Source organism: Crotalus tigris, unplaced genomic scaffold (assembly GCF_016545835.1).
Source record: "Crotalus tigris isolate CLP2741 ecotype Arizona unplaced genomic scaffold, ASM1654583v1 scf7180000017598.18339901613:2243638, whole genome shotgun sequence".
Taxonomy (NCBI): domain Eukaryota; kingdom Metazoa; phylum Chordata; class Lepidosauria; order Squamata; family Viperidae; genus Crotalus; species Crotalus tigris.
The window spans coordinates 77,217-102,083 of NW_024096502.1; the positions used below are offsets into that span (position 1 = coordinate 77,217).

Sequence of the window (24,867 nt, forward strand, 5' to 3'; positions counted from 1 at the left end):
CAAATTTTATAGAACAGAATTTGCATAAAACTTCAGTTTGTTGATTAATTTATTGAATATATTTTGAGCATTTACATTTTGCAGGACAATCAATCAGGATCCAGGTTATGTTCACAGAACATGGTGTTAAAACAAAACAAAAACAAAAACACTACCAGTACTCACACAGAATACTACATTTGGTTAGTTTTAAAAAGTAATGTTTACCTAGCAGGCAATGTATAACATTTATGGTGAGTCTGTACAACGAGTTAAATTTGACTCATTGCTTGCAGTTTTCTCTTTATGGAAGCAGATGTAATTCCTCCTCCAGTTATCTCCTAATTAAAATCTCTATCTTTATGCTACTCATGTTAATAAATAAAGTGAGGTCCCAATTTGATGTTCTTCAGATGTTTCTGACTACAGTATATTTTCCATCATTCTTGATCCTTGGCCATGATAACTGGGCTGATGGGAATCATAATTAAAAATGGAAGGCACCAGGTTGGAGATGAATTAGAAGCTTTCTAACCAAGCTGCCCTTCCAGAGATAGCCTCCATCCAGAAGCAGAGATAAACCATACCAACCAAACTTATCTGATTGACTCAAGGAAGAGAGACCAAGGTCTATTCTTCAAGGATAGCTAGTGTAGGTAGTATTGCAGCACAGAACAATTAAATTGAGCTGACTTTGGGAGTTCTATGTTCAGCTTCCCTCAGTCATGTAACTTAGTGATTGAATTCTTAGTGTAATATCCTGTAAATCCAAATTAATAAAATATGCCCACCTACTGTATGCCACATACACACCATGGTTTACATACAATGGCTGAATGAAATTAGCCTAGTTCATTTCTCAGAATATGCTGGACCTCAAAATTATCAATTCCATTTCAGCCCAGTGTGACCCATTGTATGAATGTGATTAGTGAGTGAATCTGAGCCACCAGAGAGTTTCCATGAATAGAGGAGTTTCCTTCTTTCTTAAGTTCACCTTCCCATTCACAAATTGGAGAATGCAAATGGAGAGAAAGCAGAGCTGGGGGAATGCGGGGACAGAATGCTTTCATTTTTTTTTCTGACATAAGGAAAGCAATTACCAAAGCGAATTCAGAGTGTTGGCTGAAGCTGAGAAGGTGCAACTTCAAATCCCCCCACCTAGTCTTGAACCCCGCCAGTTGATTCTCAACTCAGTAGTCATTTCTTGTGGTAGTGAATATTATCTTGGGGGAAGGTAGGGATTGCAGCCACCAAAGCAATTGTGCAAAGTGGATTGGATCATATCACACTCCTAGCTGGATCAGGATTTTCAACAGGAGGAGAAGGGGATTTTTGTTTTGGTGACCATTAAATGTTTCTGACCTCAGAATAGTGGAAGCTGGTTTAGGCAGTTGGAGATTGAGGAGGCTGTACAAAAAAAGTTTAGGAGCTGCTTCATAGGGTTGCAGAAGGAATTAAATGAGAGGAAAGTTATGGATAGGCTGCTTTCAGAGCTTTGAAGGAAAGCCTGAAATATAAACAGAAGACAAGTTACTAACTTAAAGGGAGCCCTGTATGTTGTATCATCCAATCTTACTCCTCCTCTTTGATGCAGCATTTCCAAAACCGGCTATCCTGTCAGTGTGAAAACTCCAGCAAGAGAGAATTGACCATTGCCTTGTTAAACTGGACCTATTACAAAATTCCTGTTCTGAAGTTTCTCAGAACACTTCACCTAAATTTACTTTCCTTCCTTCCTTTAAATCCAGCAGTTCTATATGTCCAAATACATTTGCAAAATGGAGTTCGCTCCCGTGCACTTCTACCCACTTGATCATTTGATCACATGGATGAGTTTCTCCGCAACAGTAAGTCACCTGACCAAAACCTACAGTGATTTGAATTGCCCCTAAGTGCAGCCCTGTTTTGTAGAGCCTGCAGCTGTCAGTCTTCTAGTTGTGGACGTTCCTGCTCTTTCATCCTTCTCAGTAAATGAATCAGAAAAGGATTCCAGAGGGAAATCTGCATAGCAGCAGAACAACTCACTGCTAAAGATAGGTAACAACACCCCTGACGTGGAAGCAATAAAAGGTATGCATGGGATAATTAAGGGAAGGACCTCTCTTTCTGTAAGGCCTCCTGCTGCTCCTCTGACACGGAGCCTACTACCGACTACAGGCTGGGATACGGTGGCAGTGATGATGGCACTTGAGAAACACATCTGGAGGGTACCAAATCAGCAAAGGAAGCTGAGGCAGAAATAGTTAAAGCCCTACTCCTGTTGTTTGGGGGTATAAGTTGAAGCTGGGTTTCGCCCACTCTGAGCTTACAGCTGCACCTAGTTGCCCACAAACGTGCGTACCTAAGTTCTCTCTCTCTCTCTCTCTCTCTCTCTCTCGCTCTCCCTCTCTCTCCCCCCCAACATACCGTGCCTGTCTATACGCGTGTGCGTGTATGTATATGTGTATGTATACGTATATATCCCCCCACAGGAATGAAGCTTGGCGCCGGCTGATGGTGCAACAGATACCCTCGTTCCCCCCCTCCCCCGCAGCTCATCCCGTCCCTCGCCACGTGGTGTGGAGAGGCCAGTCACCAGGGTGGAGACAAGAAAGGAAGAGTTAGGGAAAGAGGGACGAAGCGGGGGGTGGGGGGGTTAGAGAAAGAGAAAAGCCGGAGAGGGAAAGCAAAGCGCCCCATCCGTGGCTGCCCAGGCTCAGAACAGCGGCGGTGGCGGCGGCGGCGTTAGCGGGACCGAGGCGGGCCAGGCAACTCACCGCCTCATCGTGCCCGCTTCCCGGGCGTCCAGGCAGGGCGGACTCGGCTCCGCGCCCGGGGCACCCAGGAGGCCTGGCCTGGGCGGGCGGGGGCGCTTTCCGCTCCCGGCGTCTCCGTGGCCTAGAGGTGGCGGCGGGCGGAGGCGCGGGCAGCCGAGCTCAGCCTCAGCGGCCAAAGCCGTCCGGGCGATTCTTTCCCTTCGTCGCGGCTGCTCCTGTTTCTCTGACAGGCGCCCTTCCAGGGTTCCGTCGGGGGCTCCGGCTAGGAAGAAGCCGAAGACGGCGAGCGGAGACGTTTGAAGCAGGTCGGTTTGGCTTTGCGGGCAACTTGAAGTGATTCTTGGCTCCTTTCTAGTTCCGGAACTCCAACGCACCTTTTCGTCACTGTGTTCCTTCTTTGCCCTTCCCGGCTCCCGGTGTTTGTCCGAGGTTATCGTCCGAGCAGCCCTTCCCCGGGAGAAATGTCGCAAGGCGGCTCCCCTCCCCAAGGTCGCGAGTGGGTTTTCTTGTCCGTTTCATTCCGGGCGCGCCCGCGGGAGTAAAGGAAACCCCGGTTGGAGCGAACCTCGCAGATGTTCTTGCCCAGGTTTTCCTCTCCCGGCCCCCGGCATCGCTCCTTCCTTCACTGCTGGGCACAGTAGTCTCTTCTGGGCACAGACATCTCGAAAACAGACCCTTTATCTACCAGCATAAGAAATCATAACGAATGTAGTTTTTTTAAAAAAGGATCGGGCGTAGTGTTCAACGTCCCTTTATTTATTGAACTTGAAAAATAATACTGCAATAATACTTTCTCGATAGTTTTGGCAATCTTCCTGGCGGGAATCCTATACTGTATTCCGGATTTTAGGTGTGCAAATTATTTTATTTGGTTTGAATAGCGTTAGTTGTTTTTGAAGCAGCGTTCACAATTCGATCAGAGGTAAAGAGGTTTTAAAATTCCGTGATCTCAGTTCGATTTCTATTTGCGCTAAATTGGTAAGAAGACATAGCGCCGAACTTTCTTTGGGTATTATTATTATTATTACCCTTGTTCCTTTTCTGTCATTGATTACTTCAAGTCTGCAAGATATTTTGAGATTTAAAAAATTGCTTGTCTTTCCTGTTTATCTTAGTTAAAAGGAGACCCGTCTATTGAGCTCCTGTCCATTTGTTTTTTTTTTCCTAAGAGAATGAAGGGGATTTCTCAGAGAAAATCTGCCGGGGCCTCATAGTATATTCTTTGGTTCAAAAAGAACAGAATTCTGGTTTTCAAAAGGAGTTGTGAAAAGATTAGAAACATTAAAAAAACAGGAGGAGAGATTACAAATATAGGCCTCCATTTTTTTATATTGCCCCTTTCAGAATGGGTGAATGTACTATGCCGTTTTATTATTATTATTATTCTATCATGTCCTTTCTTATTCTGTTGTGATTATTTTAAAACAGTATTGCGAAGTAATATATTATTTTAACCTGAGCAGGTAAAAATTGCCGGAGGGAAACAGTAGATCTGTTTCAACTATTTATTACAATCAGTTATTTCTTCTTGAAATAGTTTCAAATATTAACACAGTTTTCTCTTATTTCTCTTCAAATCTGCTTTGAAACTACATTAGTAAAATGGTTGCACACCTTCGTGTAAATATTTCTAGAAAATGATGGGTGGAAATAATGCTTTTGGGTGTAATTCGGGTATCTTTATGCTACTTTGATTTTACTTTTAAAATTATTAATTCTTCTTCTCTATTTACTTATAACAAAGAGATAATGAAATTAGTGTTAAGAGTTCATATTTGCATTCCTTAGATCTATATTTTGAATTAATTGAATCCATTATCCAGTAGAAATCACTTTCAAGTCCATTAATTTTGATGGGAAGATTAATACATATTAGGTAGGAAGTAGGTAAACGGTTGTGTAACTTAAAACCTGATCATCCTTTGGTGGATTGTGCCCGTATTCCAGGAGTAGTAACTACTTTATTGATATGTATGAAAGGTGCAAATGCTGTCTAGATACAACTATTCTGTTTTATAAAGTAGTATTTTACAAATGCTTTTCCAACTTCTCTTGAGCGATTGCTTTATAGGCATTTATGAGCCATTTAAGATTTGCTTGCTTATCATCAAATAATTTCACTGGGATATAAAAATAGACATATTTTCTCAAGTACATTAGTAATTGATATCAAGATGATTTTAAGGGATTTGGGTTAGGTGATATTTCACTGGAAATAAATTAAAACCTGCAGGGGAGGGGACACTAGCTTTTTCTAGTTTTGTCCTAGATGTCTTTCAACAGTTTTCTTTTACACTTCTTTTACATTTTGATTCTTTCTTTCTTTCTTTCTTTCTTTCTTTCTTTCTTTCTTTCTTTCTTTCTTTCTATGATTCTTTCTCCCTCCCTCCCTCCCTCCCTCCCTGTATATGACAGAATCTGATGAATATGGTTTTGCTTGAGGCATTGAAGAGTGGGATGGGATGGAAAAGGATGGGAGAGAGGGAAGAGAAGGAGGCAGTCTGAATTCACACTTAAAAATCCATAGCTGAAATACAGCTCTGCCCACATTTCACTTTTAGAAAAAGCGCCAAGCTCCTGTTGCATATTTGAGAGAAACAGTGAGAGAGGTTGGTAAGCCTGTTCTTCAAAACAGATCCCTTTCCATGGTAAAAATAGTGAGTCCTGCAGGTTGTGGTCTTAGGCCTGCTTCCCAGGGAGTAAGACTCATTAAATGCAGCAGGATCACCCTCAGTCTAGGCCTGCACAGGATAGCCCTATGAACAGAAAAGGGTGATTCTTTGTAGAGCGAAGCAACCCTTCGTCTCCTCTGCAATCCTTTATGGAGAGCACCCCTTCCCCCACACAAATGCTCCTGATGGTGAAAGAGTGTCCTCAACTTTAATGCTCTGTTCTTTGCTGTGAAATAGCTTCGCTTTCTAGGCAGTCTTGTCAGCTCAGGTTGTGTAATCTGTTCTTGTCTGCTGGGGTCTAGAAGACGATGGGGAAAGGAAAGATTTGGGGAAGGATGACAATATGCACTGGTTGGATATGATGCAACCTGGGGTCTCCAGAAGCATAGGTTTTAGTAGTTTAACTGGAACGTGCATTGGTGCATGTAGGAGACTGCTAGCCCCTGAATCTCACTCTGGCTTCCCTTGTTTGGTGAGTAGGAATTTTGTCCAAATCTACAATGTATGCATAGCTCAATCAGTTTCTTGATCATAGATCCTTTTTCAAAACCACGAGTTTGTCTTATAAAAAGGAAGTAATGAACAGAAATGTAACTTCTGAGACTCTTTGGCACTGAATGGCCAAAGTCTGTCTATACACATTTGATTTATAGGTCACCTGGTAGACATATTCCAGGTACATTTGAGTTTTTCTCTTGCACTTTCTCTCTCATTGGTTTGATCTCAAAACCATATTATATATGGATTGGCATAAGACCACACTAAAGCAGGATTAAGCATTTTATGATGTAGTGTGTTGTCAGAACTCAGCTGTTGTTTTAGCATGGTTATATAAAACAGGCAATTATATTAAGCAAATATTTGTTTTAGCATAGTATATATGTGAGCACACACATTTTGTTTTGTTAACCTGTATACTATATATTGTGTGAATGCAATCCATAAGGAACAATTTGTTTGCTTTAAAGTAGTATTTTAAAAATGGTTAAACTGGCTATAGCTGTTTGAAACTGCTATAGTTTTATATAAAACTGTCACACACTAGAGTAATTAGAAAACAGATCACAAATAGACTTTTATGGCTGATCAGGATGATGAGAATTGCACTTCGATACCTCCAGAGGACATACATTTTTTTGGGGGGGGGGGGGGATAGGATTTAAGTTAAGAATAGGCTTGAGATCTAATAGTTGTGTATTCACTAAGATTAGGGAGAAATTTTTAATATCCCTATAATGGCAGCTCTGATGGAAGGAAAACGTTGCCATTTTTTGTCCTATTTAGAAAATTCCACTTGGTGACAGTGGTATGTGTGAGTCTGTGTGTCTGTGTATACACGTGCATGCAATTAATGTATCCTTAAATGCAGACCAAGCCAATGCTTGCAAACAACACTCAATTCTTTCTATTCTTCATCATTTACTTAGAGTAGCCAGAGATCATTAAGTGCTAGGCAACAGTGTAGTCAACCATCATGGCCATATAGATTGTATGTCAGGAATGTTCTTGCCAAAATGCTAAATGCTAAAGTTTTGGGGATGTGCAGCTAAATGTATATTCAGCAAAGCATTTTTGTATTTTGTTAAACTAGGCCAGCCGCAATTTATGTTGGGGCATAAAAGTTTTCAAATAATTTATCAGGACAACTGGAAGGGCAAGTCTTGTTCTCATCTGGAAATGAACAAGCTCACTTTGTTCCTGCATGAACAGAAGTAAGAACAGCCTTCTCCAACCTGATGCTCTCTAGATATGAATATTGTTAATTGAATATTTGTTTAGTTGAAGTCCAACATATCTAGCAAGTTTCAAATTGGGAAAGGCTGTGCTGAAAGGCTACATTTCCTTCTGTTTTTGCAGGTGCAAACATTTCTTCCTATTCTGATATGTTTAGCTGTTTATGAATTCATTGGTGAAAACTTTTCATTGATATGTGTGTGTGTGAAAATTAATGCTGCTATGTGAATCCAGATCATGGTCAGTCTTAGTCCACTGGAACCTATATTTATGGTGTAAATTCCTGTATTTTGAATCTCTGATATATTTTCAAATTTTGAACTAAAAATATTTTTGAAGAAGGAAGCTCTACTGACCAATCATTTGTAGAATTTATTTCCATTATACTGACCTCCAGAAAGCATTGGGCTTCTGTGAATGTTTTTTATTCATGTAACCTAGGATTTTTGGGAGTTGTATTCCAACAAATCTGGAAGGCATCAAATGGGAAAAAACCCTAACAGTAGTATACACCTGACTTCACCATTACTCATCCCTATGCCCAACTTTTTTCATTTTCCTGCATGAATAAGATGTTACTATCACTCTTGCCTTTTGATTTTCTCTCCCTCCCTCTCTGCTTAGCAGGTAGAAAAATTGACCTTAGCTTAGAAGCTAATAAGGATTGGAGCTGATTAACTGCATGATTATGTCCGTGTAATCACTAAGATCTCAGCTCCTTTAAAATTCTGCTTCACATTTCCTGAATTCAGATACTGATTTTGAATCTCCTAATGTGATTTAATTAAATAATAGCCTTGAATTTAACTAAAACAAAAGGAGTAAGTTATCTGAAGGAAAAGGATTGATTTCAGAAGAGGCGTTTGGTTAAGGAATACAGATAGTCTCAGTTCATCTAGTAAAGTGTTCAAAGTTACAACGACATTGAAAAAAGTGACTTATGACTATTGCAGTTTGGCAGCTGACTCATATTTATGATGGTTGCAGCATCCCAGAGTCATGTGATCACCTTTTGTGACCTTCTGACAAGCAAAGTCAATGGGGAAGCCAGATTCACTTTGTTGCTAACTTAACAATTGCAGTAATTCATTTAACAGCTGGGGGAAGGAAGGTTGTAAAATGGGGCAAAATTCACTTAAGAAATGTCTCACTTAACAACAGAAATTTTGGGTTCAATTGTGGTTGAAAGGGAAGACTACCTGTATCTATTTTAAACATTGGTCTTCCCTAACCTTACTGAAAATACTTTTAATGGGGAGGTCTTTCTGCTTTCTGACTGCCTTTTCTCTTCTTCATTCTGTATACAATCTTATTTTATTTTTACCTCTGTTGTAGGTGTGAGCTGTGTGAAGATTCTACCATCCCTGATGACTCAAATAAGTCAGGAAACATCTAAAGTGGAACACAGGCAGTTCTGTTAGGGATTTTCTGGATTGGAAACCCCCTCGCTGGATCTGAGTTGAACTGCATGGTCCATCCTGCCCTTTGTGGAGGAAGGTGCCTTCATACTTGTCTTCAAACCTGGATCTCTGGAGATAACTTGTCTGTGTGATTGGGTTGCAAATCAAAGCCCAGTCTGCACCTTCAGAGATGTACCAGAGCTTAGCCATGGCAGCCAACCATGGCCCACCAGCATATGAAGGGACCAGTAGTTTTATGCACACCGCAGCTGCTGCTTCTCCTGTCTACATACCCACCACAAGGGTCACTACTATGATTCCCAGCCTGCCTTACCTCCAAGGGAGTGGTTCATCCCAGCAAGGCAGTCCAGTCTCCAGCCACTCCATTTGGACTCAGCCTGGAGCTGAGAGTGTTGCTTACAACCCTGGATCTTCTCATCCATCAGTATCCCCAAGGTTCTCCTTTGCTACCAGCACCCCCATCCCAGCAACTACTTCCAGAGAAGCATCTGCTTATAACAGTTCTCTTAGTATCTCGGCCAACAGCAGGGACCAATATGCTCGGAGTTTCAGTGGGTCCTATTCCAGTCCATATCCAGCAAGTTATATGACCCCAGAATTGGGCACCAGCTGGACTTCATCTCCATTTGATAGCCCCATGCTCCACAACCTTCAGAATCGGGGTACTCCAGGAGTTTCAAGGCATACTAACATAGGTAAGAATGAATCTTCTAAACTTTATTATGCCAAGAAAGGTAATATTATTTTCAGTCTGGGATGGATTGCATGATATTGATTAAATTTTAAAAGATAAAGAAAATGCTGGGCTGCTCATCAGTAAATTTAACAGTTGTATAGGTAATTATCAATAAAATGCATTTTTCACATTTTGTCAGTGAGGTAGTCTTTTGAGGATCCCTTTTTTCAGAAATTTCATGTGACAAGTCTTTTACTTCCTTCAGTGAGAATTAATTTAGCAGCTATCATAAACAAAATAACTCAGGGAGATAGTATCTACAATTTCTTCATCAGCTTTAGGAGACAGCAATATTGGTCCCAATAACATAAATATTAAATGTGTCTTTTAAAGGGAGACAAGTCCAAGAATCAACAGTATTGTGATGGAGCTGTATTTTAAAAAGTGCACCTGAGATTAATGACAGGGAAATTCTGTAACTTCCAATTCCACATAGTTCTTGTTTTTACCCTATTTATAATTTACTGCACTGGTATGTGACCTGCTTCCTATTAGCTTTATTCCTTTGCAATTGCAGTTCTGTCACATTAGGACTGGGAGGAAGTCCTTATGAATACATTGGGAATTGTTTCTGGTTATGTCTTCTTGTCCCCATGATCTTCCTCCATCCTATAATTCTGAACTGAAAAAGATCTGCTATTTACTTAGCTTAGGGTACAAGCAGCAAAAGTGTGGTGGCTTTGTTTATTACTTTGTATCATTTGATGCCAAAGGAAGGTGTTGGCTAACCTTTGAGGTCTTTGCAACATTAAGCAATTTTTAATCTACTATTAAAAATTGTATTGCATAAAAATCTTAACTTTAAAGCTTTAGTTCGTGTGGATTAAACAATTAAGGCTCAAAGTACTAACCTATACAGTATACTTTGTTAGCAGTACAAAGTTGCCGGTTATTTGGGGGAAGGCATATTCTTTGGGACAGTGTTTCTCAACCTTGGCAACTTTCAGATGTGTAGGCTTCAAATCCCAGAAGTCCCCAGCTAGCCAAGGTTGAGAAACACTATTTTGGAAGATAGGCAGAAGGGCGCTGCCTCTTGGGAGCAAAATTATTCCTAGACCACCCACTGCCTGTTCAGGTGTAAATAGGTTAAAGTGCTTCATGTTTATTTGCCTAGGAATCCTTTTTTTAGAAAAAATAAATAAATTAGAAATTATTATACGTACACATTCAGTAATAAATTTGTAACCTATGGACTGTTAGAAGCACGGCCATTCTAATCTCCCAGTCAGCCAGGCTCTGTGTGTTCCTTTAGCTTTTTTTTTCTTTGATCATCTGTAATGTTGATACCCAATAGTATGTTTTTCTGCCAAAATTTATTCCATTGATGTTTTAAAAACTGAATAGGATGTGTATGAGAATCTTCTTAGAAGAAGCTGGCCACAGGTATAGATATTCTAAGGAAAAATAAATTGAGAGTTTTGAGCAATCCATTACTTGGTATGATGTGCTTAGTATTTTGCAAGGGTGTGTGTATATATGTGTGTATATGTATATGTATATATATCACAAGATTTTGCCTCTATATATGTATATATATAGGTAATACCTGTGAAATCTTGTTGTAATCTAATTTCAACACTCTTTAGTTATGAGATGAGATTTTACTTTGGTTTCAGTTCAGAGTTATCAAGGTTTGCTTACTGATTAAACACAATTGTAGAGCAGAGGGAGTAAATGTAAATCTGAAATTTAAATTAGCCCATGGACAAGGACCAGGAAGGATATGCAAATTACAACACAGAGTTTTCAAACTGTGTTCTGCAGAAAGAGTAAGGGAGAAAAGGATAGTTCACTCAGATACAACCATGGTTGGCCAAGGAATAGTGGAAAAGGTGGGGCTTCTCGTCTGACATTCAAAACACTCACACAGTGTCACGTCACTCTGTGTGAGCCTGAGAGACAAACAGTGGCAGGGTGAAAATGATTACCACAGTTTTTCCCTGAGAAAATGCCTCAGCCATGCAGCTCTGGCCATCTTTTGGTGAATGCATAGGCTGCTTTCTGCAAAGTCATCCTGTCCCAGCTCTGCTTCCTTTCCCCCTTCCCTGAGAAAGGTGAAATGGAAGTTTTGGGGTGAATCTGTATGATTCAGATAACTTCAGTAAATACATATGTATATCTTGATTAGATTGAGCACAAGTTTGATTCATAAATTTGATTTTTTGATTAATTTGATTAATAAATAATTTTCATTTTATTGCCCATTTTCTGTCACTAGAGGTTTGCCCCTTGATTAGAATTTCAGGAAATTTATTTTTTAATTAACAGGATCCATAGCCTAAAAAATTTGAAAATCTCACAACACTACATAGTAAATTTTAGCATCTTTGTTGTATTTAATTAATATTAGTAGCTTGTTCACACTTTTGCTTTAATAGTGCAATACGGTTATTGTATAAAACACTTAAATCCTCCTGGACTTTCACTTTATAGATTTGCAATTTATTATCACTAAGGCCAAAAAATGAATCAATCATCATACTTTTTCATCTCTTTCCCTCCCTCCCTCTCTTCTGATTCAAGTATTTAGTAATGTTTCTGCTCCTATTCATAGAGAAGATGAGAGAGAGGGAAGTGAGGAGAAAGAAAAAGGAAGTTAGGATTTGTTTGATTAGGTTACCGTCCTATAAGGTAGAATTTCCCAGCCTTTCAGATGCATTGGACTTTGAATCCCATAATCCTCTTCCAACCTGTGGGCAGCAGAATGAGAAAGGCTTCTAGAAATATTTTCTTGTGATGATGCAGTCAATTTTCCTATTAGTTTCTTTTCTTCTGCTTTTCTTTTAAGAAGGTCAGGAGACAAGATAATTAACTGCCTTTCTGCTTTTTCAAAACATTATAATAACCCTAAGAGGTTGGTTAGAATAATTGGCTGTGGAATTCTGGGAGTTGAAGTCCACACGCCTTTAAATTGTCAAGGTTGAGAAACACTGGGTTAGATTGAAACAGAAATGGCTAAGGGTGGTTCAAGGTTAACCAAAGTTACTCATCATAAGGTGGAAAGTTGAATTTTAATTTCCTGAAATTGGCCTGTTATTCTGACCAGTAGATCACACTGGAATTTGATGTGAGTTCAGTTCAGCCATCCTTTGATGGATAGTTTTATGTACCTCTAAATCAATTTGCCTCAGTGATTTTTTTTTTCCATCCAGGCCCTCCTCTGGAAATGGAACAAAATTAAGGATCTAAAATTGGGACAAGATTATTATTGATTGGAGGCAATAATTCTAAAGGGTGGAGAGGAGTGAAAAATTGAGCTCTCATTTTCCTTGAGATTCTTTTGATCTTTACATAAGTCTGTTTTTACATGAATAAACAAATTGCATTAAACTTCTATTACATTTACCTTATCTTTTAAAAGATTTGATTCATTTAATTAAATTAATTTTCCTAAATATTTTAATTTTATTTTTCACCAGGAACAGGAATTAGAATGATTTATAGAATAGGTCAATATAAAATTGTATTTTTGAAATAAATACAGAAACAATCTGGCAGCTTAGTAAAACTCAGTATAAAGAAGCATAGATTGTCAGCAATTAAACCATACTGAAAGTTGCTTAAATCTACATGCTGGCATGCCTACTGGGGCAAGAAAAGATAATGTTGATAGGTGCCAAATGGACATCACAGTTGGCCTTTAAGGTGAACCCTTTGAAAGTACACATGCTGTAACTTGGGAAGGAGGGGGCAGGTCAGGGCTGGGTTTTCTTTGAATCTTCTCTCTCAATTAAATTTTTAGATAGTGGATTGGAGATTTTTACAGTTGTCTCTGAGTGAGACTAAACTACAATTTCAGCTTTTGGTCAGGTCGGTGTTATAAATGGTCTTTTAGAGATCAGAGCAGCACAATATTAGGTAGTGGGGAACATAAACATTGGGGGGGATGTATAATTAGTTCATTCCCTAATTAAGAAGCATCTGGTTGGCTTTCCCGGGGACAGGATGATGGTTTAGATAGGTCTTTGATTTGATCTAATATGCTGTTCTTTGTGTTCAGCGATTCTTGCCCAAAACTGCTGAAAGTGTTGAACTTAGATGAGTAGAAATCAAGGACTGCATTTAATGCAATGAAATTAAGTTCTGATGAGATTTGAGTTCAGAAACAACTGCAATAGGAAGAATCAATTAAGTTTTTCAATGGAAGATTTTCAAGAAATACTACAATTATAGGCTAAGTTGGAAAGTGAAAAAAAAAACATAAGACAAATCATTTCTATATTGCTACTAAGTAAACTACATAGCTGTGTCCACAAAATCACCAGGAATTGAACTTAATTTGAAAGAGATTTTTATTCCTTTTCACCTTACTATTGGTGTTCCTTGGTCTGTCTCTAATCAGTAGGCAATATCTGTGACTTTGTACTTTGCTGTGTGATATAGTAGGTCAAATTTTCCATTCACACCCAGCCAGGGACCTCTGAAAAAGAAAATTGTCTTTTTTTGTGACTGGGGCACTATATTGGTCTTCAAATGAGGCTGAGCTTTGCAAAAGTTACACACGTGTGTTTGTTTTTGCAAGCTGAGAAGAATAGGGAAATTTCTGTGGAAAAGCTTCCTTTTCTTCCTCACTTACACATATTTAAATGAAACACCAGGAGCCCCTGGGCAGGCAGGCAGAGGTGTAAATAAGATCATAGGCTTTTCTTCAGTAAGGATTTAAGGGGAAGAGAATAAAGATTAGGGGTTTGCTTTGTTTTTTGTATGGGAAGATTTAAATAGAATTTTGCAATTTTATGAATTATTTGCATTTTAAGAGATTTATCAGTGACAATGAGAACTTCATCTTGGATAGAATTTGGTCTCTCTCTCCACTTCATTATTAAGTCAGATTAAATTTGACATTATCTTTGTCAGATTTTTTAAAATAAGAATGAATCAGAATGTTAAGCTTCAGTTTCTATTAGTAGCACAATCTAAATCAGACCTGGGCATTTTAGGGTCTGTGGATCACTTCCAACCCATTGTCTGTCTCTGTCCAGCCTGAGGGGGGAGGGGGAGGGGCGGTCACGTTGGTGGGGTCCTCCACAACAGCCCCAATTTCTCATGTGGCTCTTTGGGAAAATTAATTGCCCACCCTGATCTAAATCCTGCTGAATGACCATGGAGACTTGGTCCATCTCACACAATCCCTTGATGCTGGAGTAATGGCTACATGATCTTGGATATCACTGTTCTCAGGTAGTACTCAGTTTACATGAATGGCTCTGACATCAGACCCCTGTGTACATTAGCAAAAGAAAAACAAAAACAAAAACAAAAAGGAGGTTAAAAAGAAATCTTAACATGAATAGCATTCAATAAGGAATTGAATTTGTTTCATGATGTTATCCTTTGTCTTGGAGATCTAATTATTGATCCCAGATGGTTTGTGAATCATGCAGTGACTAAAGGATGCATTTTGTATCCGCTAGAGCAGTGGTTCTCAACCTTTTTAATGCCGTGACCCCCAACCGGTCATAAGTCGAGGACTAAACAACTGGTTGTAAGTCGAGGACTAAACCGGTCGTAAGTCAAGGACTATCCAACCAGTCGTAAGTCGAGGACTTTCCCTGCCCGGGAGCGCCGCACATGCATGGTGCTGCCCTCTGCACCGGCCGAGGCGTAGCTGGCAAGCGGCAGAGACGGCGCAGGCCGACCACCGGCTGGGCCACCAGCTGGCCGAGCCCAAGGGAGGTAAAGCACCTGCCGGGCCCCACGCACGCCAGCAACCCTCCCTGCGTCTGCTGGCTTCCCACCTCCCACCCCTGGCCCTCTTTTACTTACATTTTTAGTAGTTGCTCAACAGGGAGGGGTGGAAACTTCCAGACAGCTCGCCTTCGCTGCAGACAACTTGCAGCACCCTTTGCAGAATGGGACTTTTGGCGGGCTCAGCAGGGCAGAGACAGCCTGGACAATTCCTATTGGCTTTGGAAAGCCAATAGAATTAGACTCTATTCAAGAGAGTCTATTCTATTGGCTTTCAAAAGCCAATAGAATAAAAGGGAGTAGCACAGCTAAGGAAAAGGGGGAAAAAATGGCGGACTGCATTGTTTGGTGACCCCCATGAAATGGTCGTTCGACCCCAAATGGGGTCCTGACCCACAGGTTGAAAATCGCTGCACTAGAGGTGCTGCCTTATTTTATTCCTCTTTTCCTGGCATTTCAAAGTAGGGTAAAAAAGGCCCAGTTCAGATCATGTACAGGTAGTCCTCAACCTACGACCACAATTGAGCCCAAAATTTATATTACTAAGTGAGAAATTTGTTAAAGAGAATTTTGCACCATTCTATGGCCATTCTTGTCACATTTGTTAAGTGAATCTGGTTTCCCCGTTGACTTTGCTTGGCAGAAGGTCCCAAAAGGTGATCACATGATCCCTGAACACTGCAACCATCATAAATGTGAGTCATTTGTCAAGCAGTTGAATGTAAATCATGTGACCATGGGGATGCTGAAATGGTCATAAGTGTGAAAAACTGGTCATAACTCACTTTTTTCAGTGTCGTTGTAACTTTTAACAGTCACTAAGTGTGTTGTAATTTGAGGACTACCTGCATATACTTTAGATCACGGTTGTCAAAATTGATCGTGTCACATGACGTATTGTGACATACCGCGATGTTCTTTGCCTTTGTGGAGCCAGGATGGGCGTGGTTTGCATGTGACGCATCCAGCCTGTGGGCCACCAATTTGATATCCCTGCTTTAGATCAATGTATGAATTTATTTCCACAAAACATTTAACATATAGAAGTGTGTCTTACAAAAACATGTGGTTCAAAAATTGTTAATTTTTAATCTTAATCCAAGTGCCTTTTGACTTGGATTTTACATTTTTAAAAATTTATTTATCATACAGATATTTAATATATATTGTAAACTGCCCAGAGTTGTTTAGGAGTTGGGCAATCCATAAAACAGACAAATAAATACAATACAGCCAATAAATTAATTGTTCCAAATACAATATCCCTCAGAGATTCCTACTCTTTATACTCTGTTCTGTATCCATAGATCCTCAGCACTACGTGCCCAGTTCTATTTTTGCTGGTTTGCAAACAAGTGGTTTTCCATATTACTTATGGTTGGAAATTGTTTCTTTTAGGAATGTTCAGCCTTGCAAATAATGTAAACAAAGCTCAATTGCTTTCTGTTGCAAATGTTCCCCCCCCCCCTTTTCTTTGCAGTTGCCAACTTTTTTAAACCTAATATGTGAAAACAAAACTGCACTAGAAGCAAACAATACAAAGCAAATCAAGGAGGATACAATATGTTATTTTAATGTTAAATCCATACATTTATACAAGACTGGTCCCATTGGAACATTCCATATAGTTGGAATTTGGCAGTGATTTTTCAAAATCCTTGTTCTTTTAAAAAGGACAGTAATTTATATATCTGAATCAGTAGTGATCTTTTTAAGCACAAGTTATATTCACTGAGCAGTATCAGTCTTCAGAATTATATTTGTGCATGAAGGACATATTTTTTTCTTACCTTGTAAAATGTATAGTTTCAAATTTGGCAGTAAATAGACCCTTCGCTATTCAAAATATTGTCAAACAATAGATTTTGAATGTCTTCTGGTTTGTGTGTGTATATTGCCAATTTTGCTTCGATGCTCTTTTTAAAAAACTGATGTATCAATTGTTTTCTTATATTGTTAATATGTATCAATGTGTAGTGTGTGTGTTTTGACTGCATTTAAGCAACTACAAATAATGGCATAATTAGCTAAATAGTTCCTTAATCCTATGCATCTGCCAAAGGAAAGGGTATAAGTTAATACTGCATTAGATTCATGCAGTGTAAATGAAAAGAAATTATATGTTAGTATTTTTAACTGTAGTAGCAATGACTGCAGGAATGAATAAAGCAAATATTTTTAATGTGAGAACAGTATCAGAGTGTTTTAAGTATATGAAAAGCTTGGATTGTATAATGTGCAAATCGCTACCTGTCTGTCTATATATCACTGGAAAAATGTGCTTTTTCAAATGTTATGATTTCCAAATTAAGAATTACCTCAGAACAGGGAAACAATTTTTTCCAGGTGAAGGACATGCTTTCCCAAAAATAATAGCTAGAGTGAAGATAAGATATATTCACTGATTTAAAAGATACTTTATTGAACATATATTTTAAAAAACATCTTGGACTTGTGGTGACTTCAGGTAGATTAGAATCACAAAAACAATCACAGTTTGTGGTTTCATTCTCCTTGAATTGCTATAAGCCTAGCTATATTTTTCAATCCCTAAGGCCTTCTACAACTGAGTCTCAAGATATTGCATGGAGCATGTCAACAGAGAAGACAGGAAGAATGAGAGACTGTAGCAGCTATGCTGAATGAAAGGTGCCAAGCACTTCTCCAAAGATTTCAGAAAGTCCAGTGCAGGAAATATGTGGAGAAAAATGCCTTCATTTAATATGTTGGTTTATTTTCTCCAAAATTGGTGTCTTAAGGCACCATGATGAAAATATAAATTAGTTTGCCAGTTCAACAGACAAATTTTGTAGCTACATATAAAAGGGCCTTGATGCCTGTTTGCAAATGTATAGAAAGGTTGGAAGAATTCCTCTATGTATGAAAGCTCTTTCTATACATATAAGATTAGTTATCCCAAAGGAAAATTGCCCCCTCTAACATAAACCCAACTCTCATCTGTAATGTAATGATATGATTAGCTTTTTCTTTTCCCTCCATGACTCTTTTTCTTTTTTGCATTTTTCCTTTTAATCAGTGTGCCCCAGTCTGGAGCTCTATAGTGTTGGACTATACTCCTATCATCCTCCAACAGCATGATTATTTGGGAGTTGTGGTCTAACACTTTTTTTAAAAAAACTTCATATTGGGAGTATACATGGAGATTCTCAATCATCCACATCATGGTTGTCCCAAAGGTGCGCTTTCAAAAGACAACTGGATTTTGTTTTTCTTTGAAAACATTTTGTTTCTCATCCAAGAAGCTTCTTCAATTCTGACTGAATTGGGAGGAGAGTTAGGAGATTGGGAGGAGGGAGTTGGTTTAAATTGGGGGCTTTTTTTCATTGTATTGGAAGAGCAAGAGCGTATATATAAGATTGAAAAATCTAACACTATACATGTTGGCTAACTAATTTATTTACTTCAAATCTGCACTTTCTGTTTTGCTGATTTATTGTTTTTCAAAAGACTGTTTTCATTTTCTAATTCATAACTTATTTCATTTTTAGAATGTAAGTAGCATGTTATATCTTCTGACTCATGTATCCTTCAGAACTCCATGGAATAAATTGATCCAATAGCATATCTAGAATCAGTGTATTAGAAACCTAGATCATTAGATGCCCAGAATTATTGTAAGGCAATGAGATGAAGGACTTTAAGAAACCAATGATATGTTGATAACATCTTAAATGGGTTACATTGATATGTATATGGAATGGTATGGAGAGTTATTCAAATACCTTGACCTTCTGGTAGGTGACTAAAGTTTGGAACAACTTGACTTCAGAAGTCAAGATCCTGAGCGCTGTGCCTTTCAAGGAAGATCATTAATCTGAGTCTGTTCAACAAGAGCAGTTTCTTAAAACAAAGAAGGAATTGCTGTAAATGTCTATCTGGTTCAGGCACTCTGCAGCACCAGAGCTGAGTTTAGTCACTTTAGTTTTCTGACCCATCTTTCCTGGAAATTTCAAGGTGCCTATATAGAATTTCTTAATTCAGTTTTATTCTGGCAATGAGAAGTTTTGAGATAGTTTGATTTGTCTGATAAATTATCCAGGCAGAATCTCTAAATCTCCCTGTTCCTTCTCCAATATACTCTTAATACCAACTAGCTTTCATAAATGTTCAAGAGCTTTTTAGTTACCCTCTTTTCATTCATTCATTTTCTGTTGCTGTTCAAGGCACACACATACTCCCCAGATTACCAGGCATTTCAAAATCATAGTTTAAAACTTAAGCTAAAAACAGGAGTTATAAATACAAGCATATACAACATACCCATTCCCCAGCAGTAACCTTACAGAGATAACATTAACAAAGAAGTCCACATGTTTTGTGGGAGTTAATATTATATTAATATTTTACAGGGAAAAATCTCCTTTGAGTTGAGAGTGTTTCCTTATGAATCAACCATTTGGGAACAATACCAAGTAGTTTGCCATTGCTTTCTTCAGATGCTTTGTGTGTCTCTGTGTGTGTGTTTTATCCTCATATAATCACAGATATACTGTAGTACTATGGCATAAAAAGTCATCAAATGTAGCTTCCATGGTAAGTTCCATGTTACCAAAGCAATTTAAGTGGGAGAGATTGGAAAGCTAGACAAGAGGTGACCTTCTCCTCAGGGCTTGAATATGTATGTGTGTGTGTGTGTGTATGGGGGTGTGGTGTGGTGTGTGTGTGTGTGTGTGTGTGTGTGTAACCATATTTTTGCTGTTTGTTAAGCAGACTCTCCCCTCTGCATTTCCCTGCACGTTTCTGCTCCTTTTACAATATTGGTGAACCCTAGCCATTCTACAAGCAGCAGGGGAGCAGTGGCTCCTGTAGCTTGTATTTCCATGGATTGTGACATTTATATGGCTTCAACCCTTTGCCATAAACCAGAAGACAATGGGAGGGATTTTGACACTGTGCTAATAGCAGGGTTTGATGTTAATGTGTTAATGAACAGTTGAACCCTTAAGCTTTATGGAACCAAAGGTGGACGTTTGAGATCAAGGTGCCAGCCAGATTTAATACTCAGGTGCCAACTGTTCTGAGTCCTGCTTCATTAGCATCCTTTCACCTAGGAGCCTTAAAAGTAAACTGCTAATGAGTACATAGTAAGTCTTCATCTGTAAAAAGAGAGAATGCTGGGACATCTATTCTTTCTTTTGTTGTATAAGTTATTTGAATAAATGGTTTAGTGGTGAAAAAAAGCATCTGTTACATCTTTAGTTTTATTTATAGTGACCTCAGCTTCAAGAGTTAAACCTTGATACTGAAATTAGATTTGGGAGGGGATAAATTCTACTGAGCTATAACTCAAACTAAATGTTGGAAATTGGCAACAGGAAACTAGACCTGATAGGTGGACCCATGCTGTGACCCAGTATACTCCTCTTGATAAAAAAATGGGAGGAGGTTCTCAGGTCAAATGAGCAGTGATCACTGCTGCTTATGGCAAAAATGTGCATCTATCTTAGGATAACAGGGGAAAAGATTCTTCACCCACCTTGATATACGACTATAGAGTTCCTCAATGTAAGAATGATAACTGCAGAAATCTTGTCATTTCATGCATGGAGATATTTTAGTCTATATGTGGATGTAGGGATGCAGCAAATTTAATGCCCCAAATAGGCAGATAGTAGAGATGTTTGCTGGCTGTGTGACAATGGAATTGAATGATGGAGAATAGGAATAACTTGTGTTCCTGAATTTTTTTGATACTTGAAAAATGATCATGTTAACCATCCTATATTTAGTCATGATTGCTGAATATAATGTTCTTGTTCAGGGGTAATATGTTTTTGAGTAGGAGAAGCCTGGGACCAACAGGGGGTGGCTCTTCCTTTGTGCCTTTTTTGTGATCCTCTTGGAATGTTTTGATAGATTCTGTCTAGATCCAGCAGGGCTTTTTTTTTTCTGTTCTTCAAGAAAGCAGACTCTGACTTGCAAATGGAAAGTCTTAATCTCAGTAGTTAAAGGGAGCTTCAGAATTTACACCTCCCAGCTAAGGAGCTTTTGTTAGTCTTTCCCCAGCCTTTTTAATTTCTCCAACTTCTACTCCCCAACCCCTTATTGAAAGATCTGCCTTTTCAATACTTTCTTTTTAGAAATTGCTTTTAAATGTTTTAAAACAGCATTCTAATTGAACTGGGTGTGGGAGCCTTTGAAATTACGTCAAAGGTACATTAACAGAATGAGCCATTTTAGGGAACATTATCAAAGAATTTAAAGAATATAAAGAATATGAGGGGAGGAGTAAATAAGAAGTTCCAGCACTTAAATTGAATGGTATCAACTATGCGCAGGCCAAGAGTCTCTTACTTGTTTGCATTCCACTACCACCGAGTTAGGCATGGTTCAATTGGGAGCACTGACTTTTACCTTCCTTAATCCATTCTTTCTTCATGTTGCTGTTGTCTCCTATTGGGGTTTTGTGCTTGGTATAAAATCTGGGTTGCAAAAATCTGGATAACTACTGACCATGTAGCAAAGAGATGGAGCCCCTGAACTGTTCTTCCATCCAGTGCTTGTCAGGATTTTTGCAGGCCAGATAGCATAGCCCTACTGAATAACTATCTAATACTTATCTAACACATAGAAACCAGGAGACCTTGAATTTTAGCTCTACCTTAGGCACAAAGCCACTGGATGACTTTGGACCAGTCATTTTCTCTCAGGCCTAGGAAGGAGGCAATGGCAAACCTCTTCTGAAAAACCTTCCCAGGAAAACTGCAGCAACTTCTCCAGGCAGCTTCCGAGAATCGGACACAATGGAAGGAGGGATCCCTAATGCTACCTACCGAAGCAAGTTTTTTCAAAGCTCAGTGGTAAGGGTGAGCCTAGTGGCATTGCCAGTTCTTGTGGACCCCAAAGTTGTTGTTTCCCTTGCCACCACTGCCCTCCTTCCCCACCCCAGGCCACCCTACCCCAGCTTCTGGAATGGAAAGCTATAGGGAAATCTGTCTGGCATGTTCACTGCCTTCGTTAAGGTGATTGGCTTAGACCTCCTTCTTTCATTAAGCAATTAGCTGTAATATTTAATTTTAACATTAATGTTGAAATACTAATACTTAATACTTTAATACTTAAATATTTGTATTAAACAAAACATGTACACATTATTTGAGATTATTACTATTGTTACTGATTATTGCTTAATACTTAGTATTAGGGTATTATTAGTATTATTAGTATAATATTAATACTATTGTCTACTGACCTGTAAACTTTTGTATTGGCTGTTATTTGAGATTATTACTGTTAGTGCTGCTTATTGCTTAACATTAGTATTACTGCAGTAGAATTAATATTGTTATCTGCTGACCTGTAAACTTTTATATTGGCTTTATTATTGGTTCCTATAAGTGGTTCTTAGTTTGTAAATTATTTGTAAATTACCCTCAGGAAGTTCTTCAGTTGAGTTGTATATAAATTAACTAATTTATAAATAAATCCATTAGCAGCAGTGAGATCCCCAATTAATTCAGTTTAATTGATTACCAATGAGCTAAAAGTAACAGCAAATGATACTAAATTTTTTAAGAAGCAGCAGCCCTCCAGGACTCAAAGGGCTTCCCAGACAAATGGCCAGTGAAGTTCACTGTAACTTCAGATATGACTGATATCCTTTGAAATGCATGCTAGGAACCAGGAAGGACAACTGATGGATACAGTGAATACAGTAGCTACATTAAGATATTGTGGGATATTGGAAACTTGATTCTATGTTTAGGATTGGAAACTGGGACATAATATTGGGATTACTTAGCTTGGTAGTAAGAGAAGTTTGAGAGTAAGAAGAAAGAGTATTAGATATGTTTAAACAGACAGACAGACAGACTTGGAAGGTGAACATTTTTCTTTGGAAGCTTTTAATGTGAGATGAAATAACCAGATCAGTTCTCTGATTGTATTCTTCCATGTCTGTGAAGTTTTGATTTAGCAAAGTTTAAAACACCCACACTGTATCTCCAAATATAGTGGGCATATAATTTTGAATTAGAGTGTTGAGGACTAACCATTTGAAATAAGTTGCTAGATGGCCATTAGTCTCCTCCATCCAGGCTTATCTTACATTCTTAGATTTTGCTTTGCTATAAGGTTTCTGCATATTGTAATATTTCTTGTATCAAATTAGCATTGCAGAAGATTTTATTACAAATCCCCATCCAGCCATAACCTTTTTCCAATGATCTTAGGTCAGTCACCATTTATCATTTAAAATTATCTATCAGAGTTTTGAGGATAGATCAGCTTTGAAAGAACTATAGGTTGCATGTAATTGCATGAAATTAAGACAGCAATCACAACAACCATACATAGCTGGCTCTGATTTACACAAATCCAGTGGCCTCCACATTTGCCAGGGCACAAATATTGAACCCACCCACTTGCCTGCTCTGCTTCTGGCATAGTAATTCATTTTATCTCCATTTCCAAAACATTGGCATACCAGTTTATACATGGCTAAGAATTATACTAAAATAGCTCTTAAAATGTGCAGAAGAGCCTTGGGGAAAATTGGCTAACAGTGAATATTTTTCACCCAGAATATCTGATGGTTTTGCAGGTAAAGACTCAGGGACCCCTTGATAGTGGGTAGGGGCATGATGAGAAATTTTAAAAAGTGTGATATGTTCTAAGCACATATAGTAATTGAAAAGTGAACTTGTGGATGGCTCATGCTAACTTCTACCCCTCCTCCATATATGCAAGAATTTGTGTATGTACGTGTGTCTGTCTGTGACTTCTATCCCCCTCCATATATATGCAAGAATGTGTGTGTATGTGTGTCTGTCTGTCTGAAACCATTCACAGAGATAAACAACTAAGTTGTCTTATGAAAAATCATTGATCAGTTTCTGAGAAATCCTGAAATTCCTTGTAACCACTATATAGCAGGGATGATCTGAAAAAGTTGGGTTCCACTATGCATAGTGTTTGATATTCAGGAAGCTAAATATTTGTCCTTACTTTGTTTTTTAATAGCCTTAGTTGTTGAAAAGGAAAGCACAATATGAAACATTTTTCAAATATAAAAGGTGATATATTATCTTGAAATCTTCAGCCAAAGGCCTATCTCCTTCAAAATATAACCTGCTTTTAATTGTGCAATTTCTAGAATTAGTCAGTTCTATTTCTTGCCATTTTCTCTTCCCATCAGTTATCTTTCTCCTCCTAAGCTATTGATTTTAGCCTTTTCTTATCATCTCTTCATTCAGTTTCTTGTTCCAAAACTGTAGTTCCTCTGTCCCTTAGCTTCCATTGAGCAAGGTAAGAGGGATCACTTGAGATTCAGGTTTATCTTGTATGTTTGCTCATTTATAAATCTTTTCCTTTCCATGTTATTTCTGCATCAGTCTTCTGATTGTCATAGCAATCAGCCAGCTATCAATCTTGGCCATTTATTACAATGAGATTTGAAGTGATCAATCCCATGTTTCACTGCTTTCCAACATTTTTTCTCCTCCCTCTCTCTCCATCTCAGCTGTTTTTCTTTCTTCTAAATTATTCAAATTTTGTCACTTCCAATCTGAGCCTTGATCAATAGACAAAGTTAATGATAATCACAAAATAAACTCTGAGGTTTCAAAGTTCATCAGGCTTCAGCCCCTCCCCCCCTATCCTGGGACCACGTCAGAGGCTTTCATTGATTGTTGTGGAGGGAGAGCAGGAGTTTGAACCTGGCCTCTCTCCTCTCAACAAACTGATCTGGATTCAAGACTGCTTCAATTCTCTTCCTTATCTGGAACTTTTTGCCTATCTTATAATGTCTGTTATTTTAGATAAAAAGCCCAATCAATTGATTTAGAAAGCAGGCAAGTTCTATTCCTCTCTGATAACTTTGCTCCCTGCTATTTTATCAGATAGGTCAGGGTTTTTGT

At 38.5% G+C, this 24,867-nt stretch overlaps 1 protein-coding gene across 3 annotated transcripts in view; it reads left to right on the forward strand.

Annotated features, from left to right (window-relative positions):
• Positions 1–606: 606 nt before the first annotated feature.
• GATA4 (GATA binding protein 4) overlaps positions 607–24,867 on the forward strand; it is a 62,633-nt gene continuing 38,372 nt past the window's right edge. The window contains exons 1-2 of one of the 3 annotated variants that reach the window (XM_039366053.1): positions 607–2,052; positions 8,480–9,260. In XM_039366053.1, the coding sequence (XP_039221987.1) occupies positions 8,735–9,260 (526 nt within the window). In that variant the 5' untranslated portion in view covers positions 607–2,052; positions 8,480–8,734. Of the gene's footprint in view, positions 2,053–2,137; positions 2,316–2,607; positions 3,044–8,479; positions 9,261–24,867 lie in introns of those variants that run through there. The other 2 variants (XM_039366061.1, XM_039366043.1) reach the window with 2 other exon arrangements.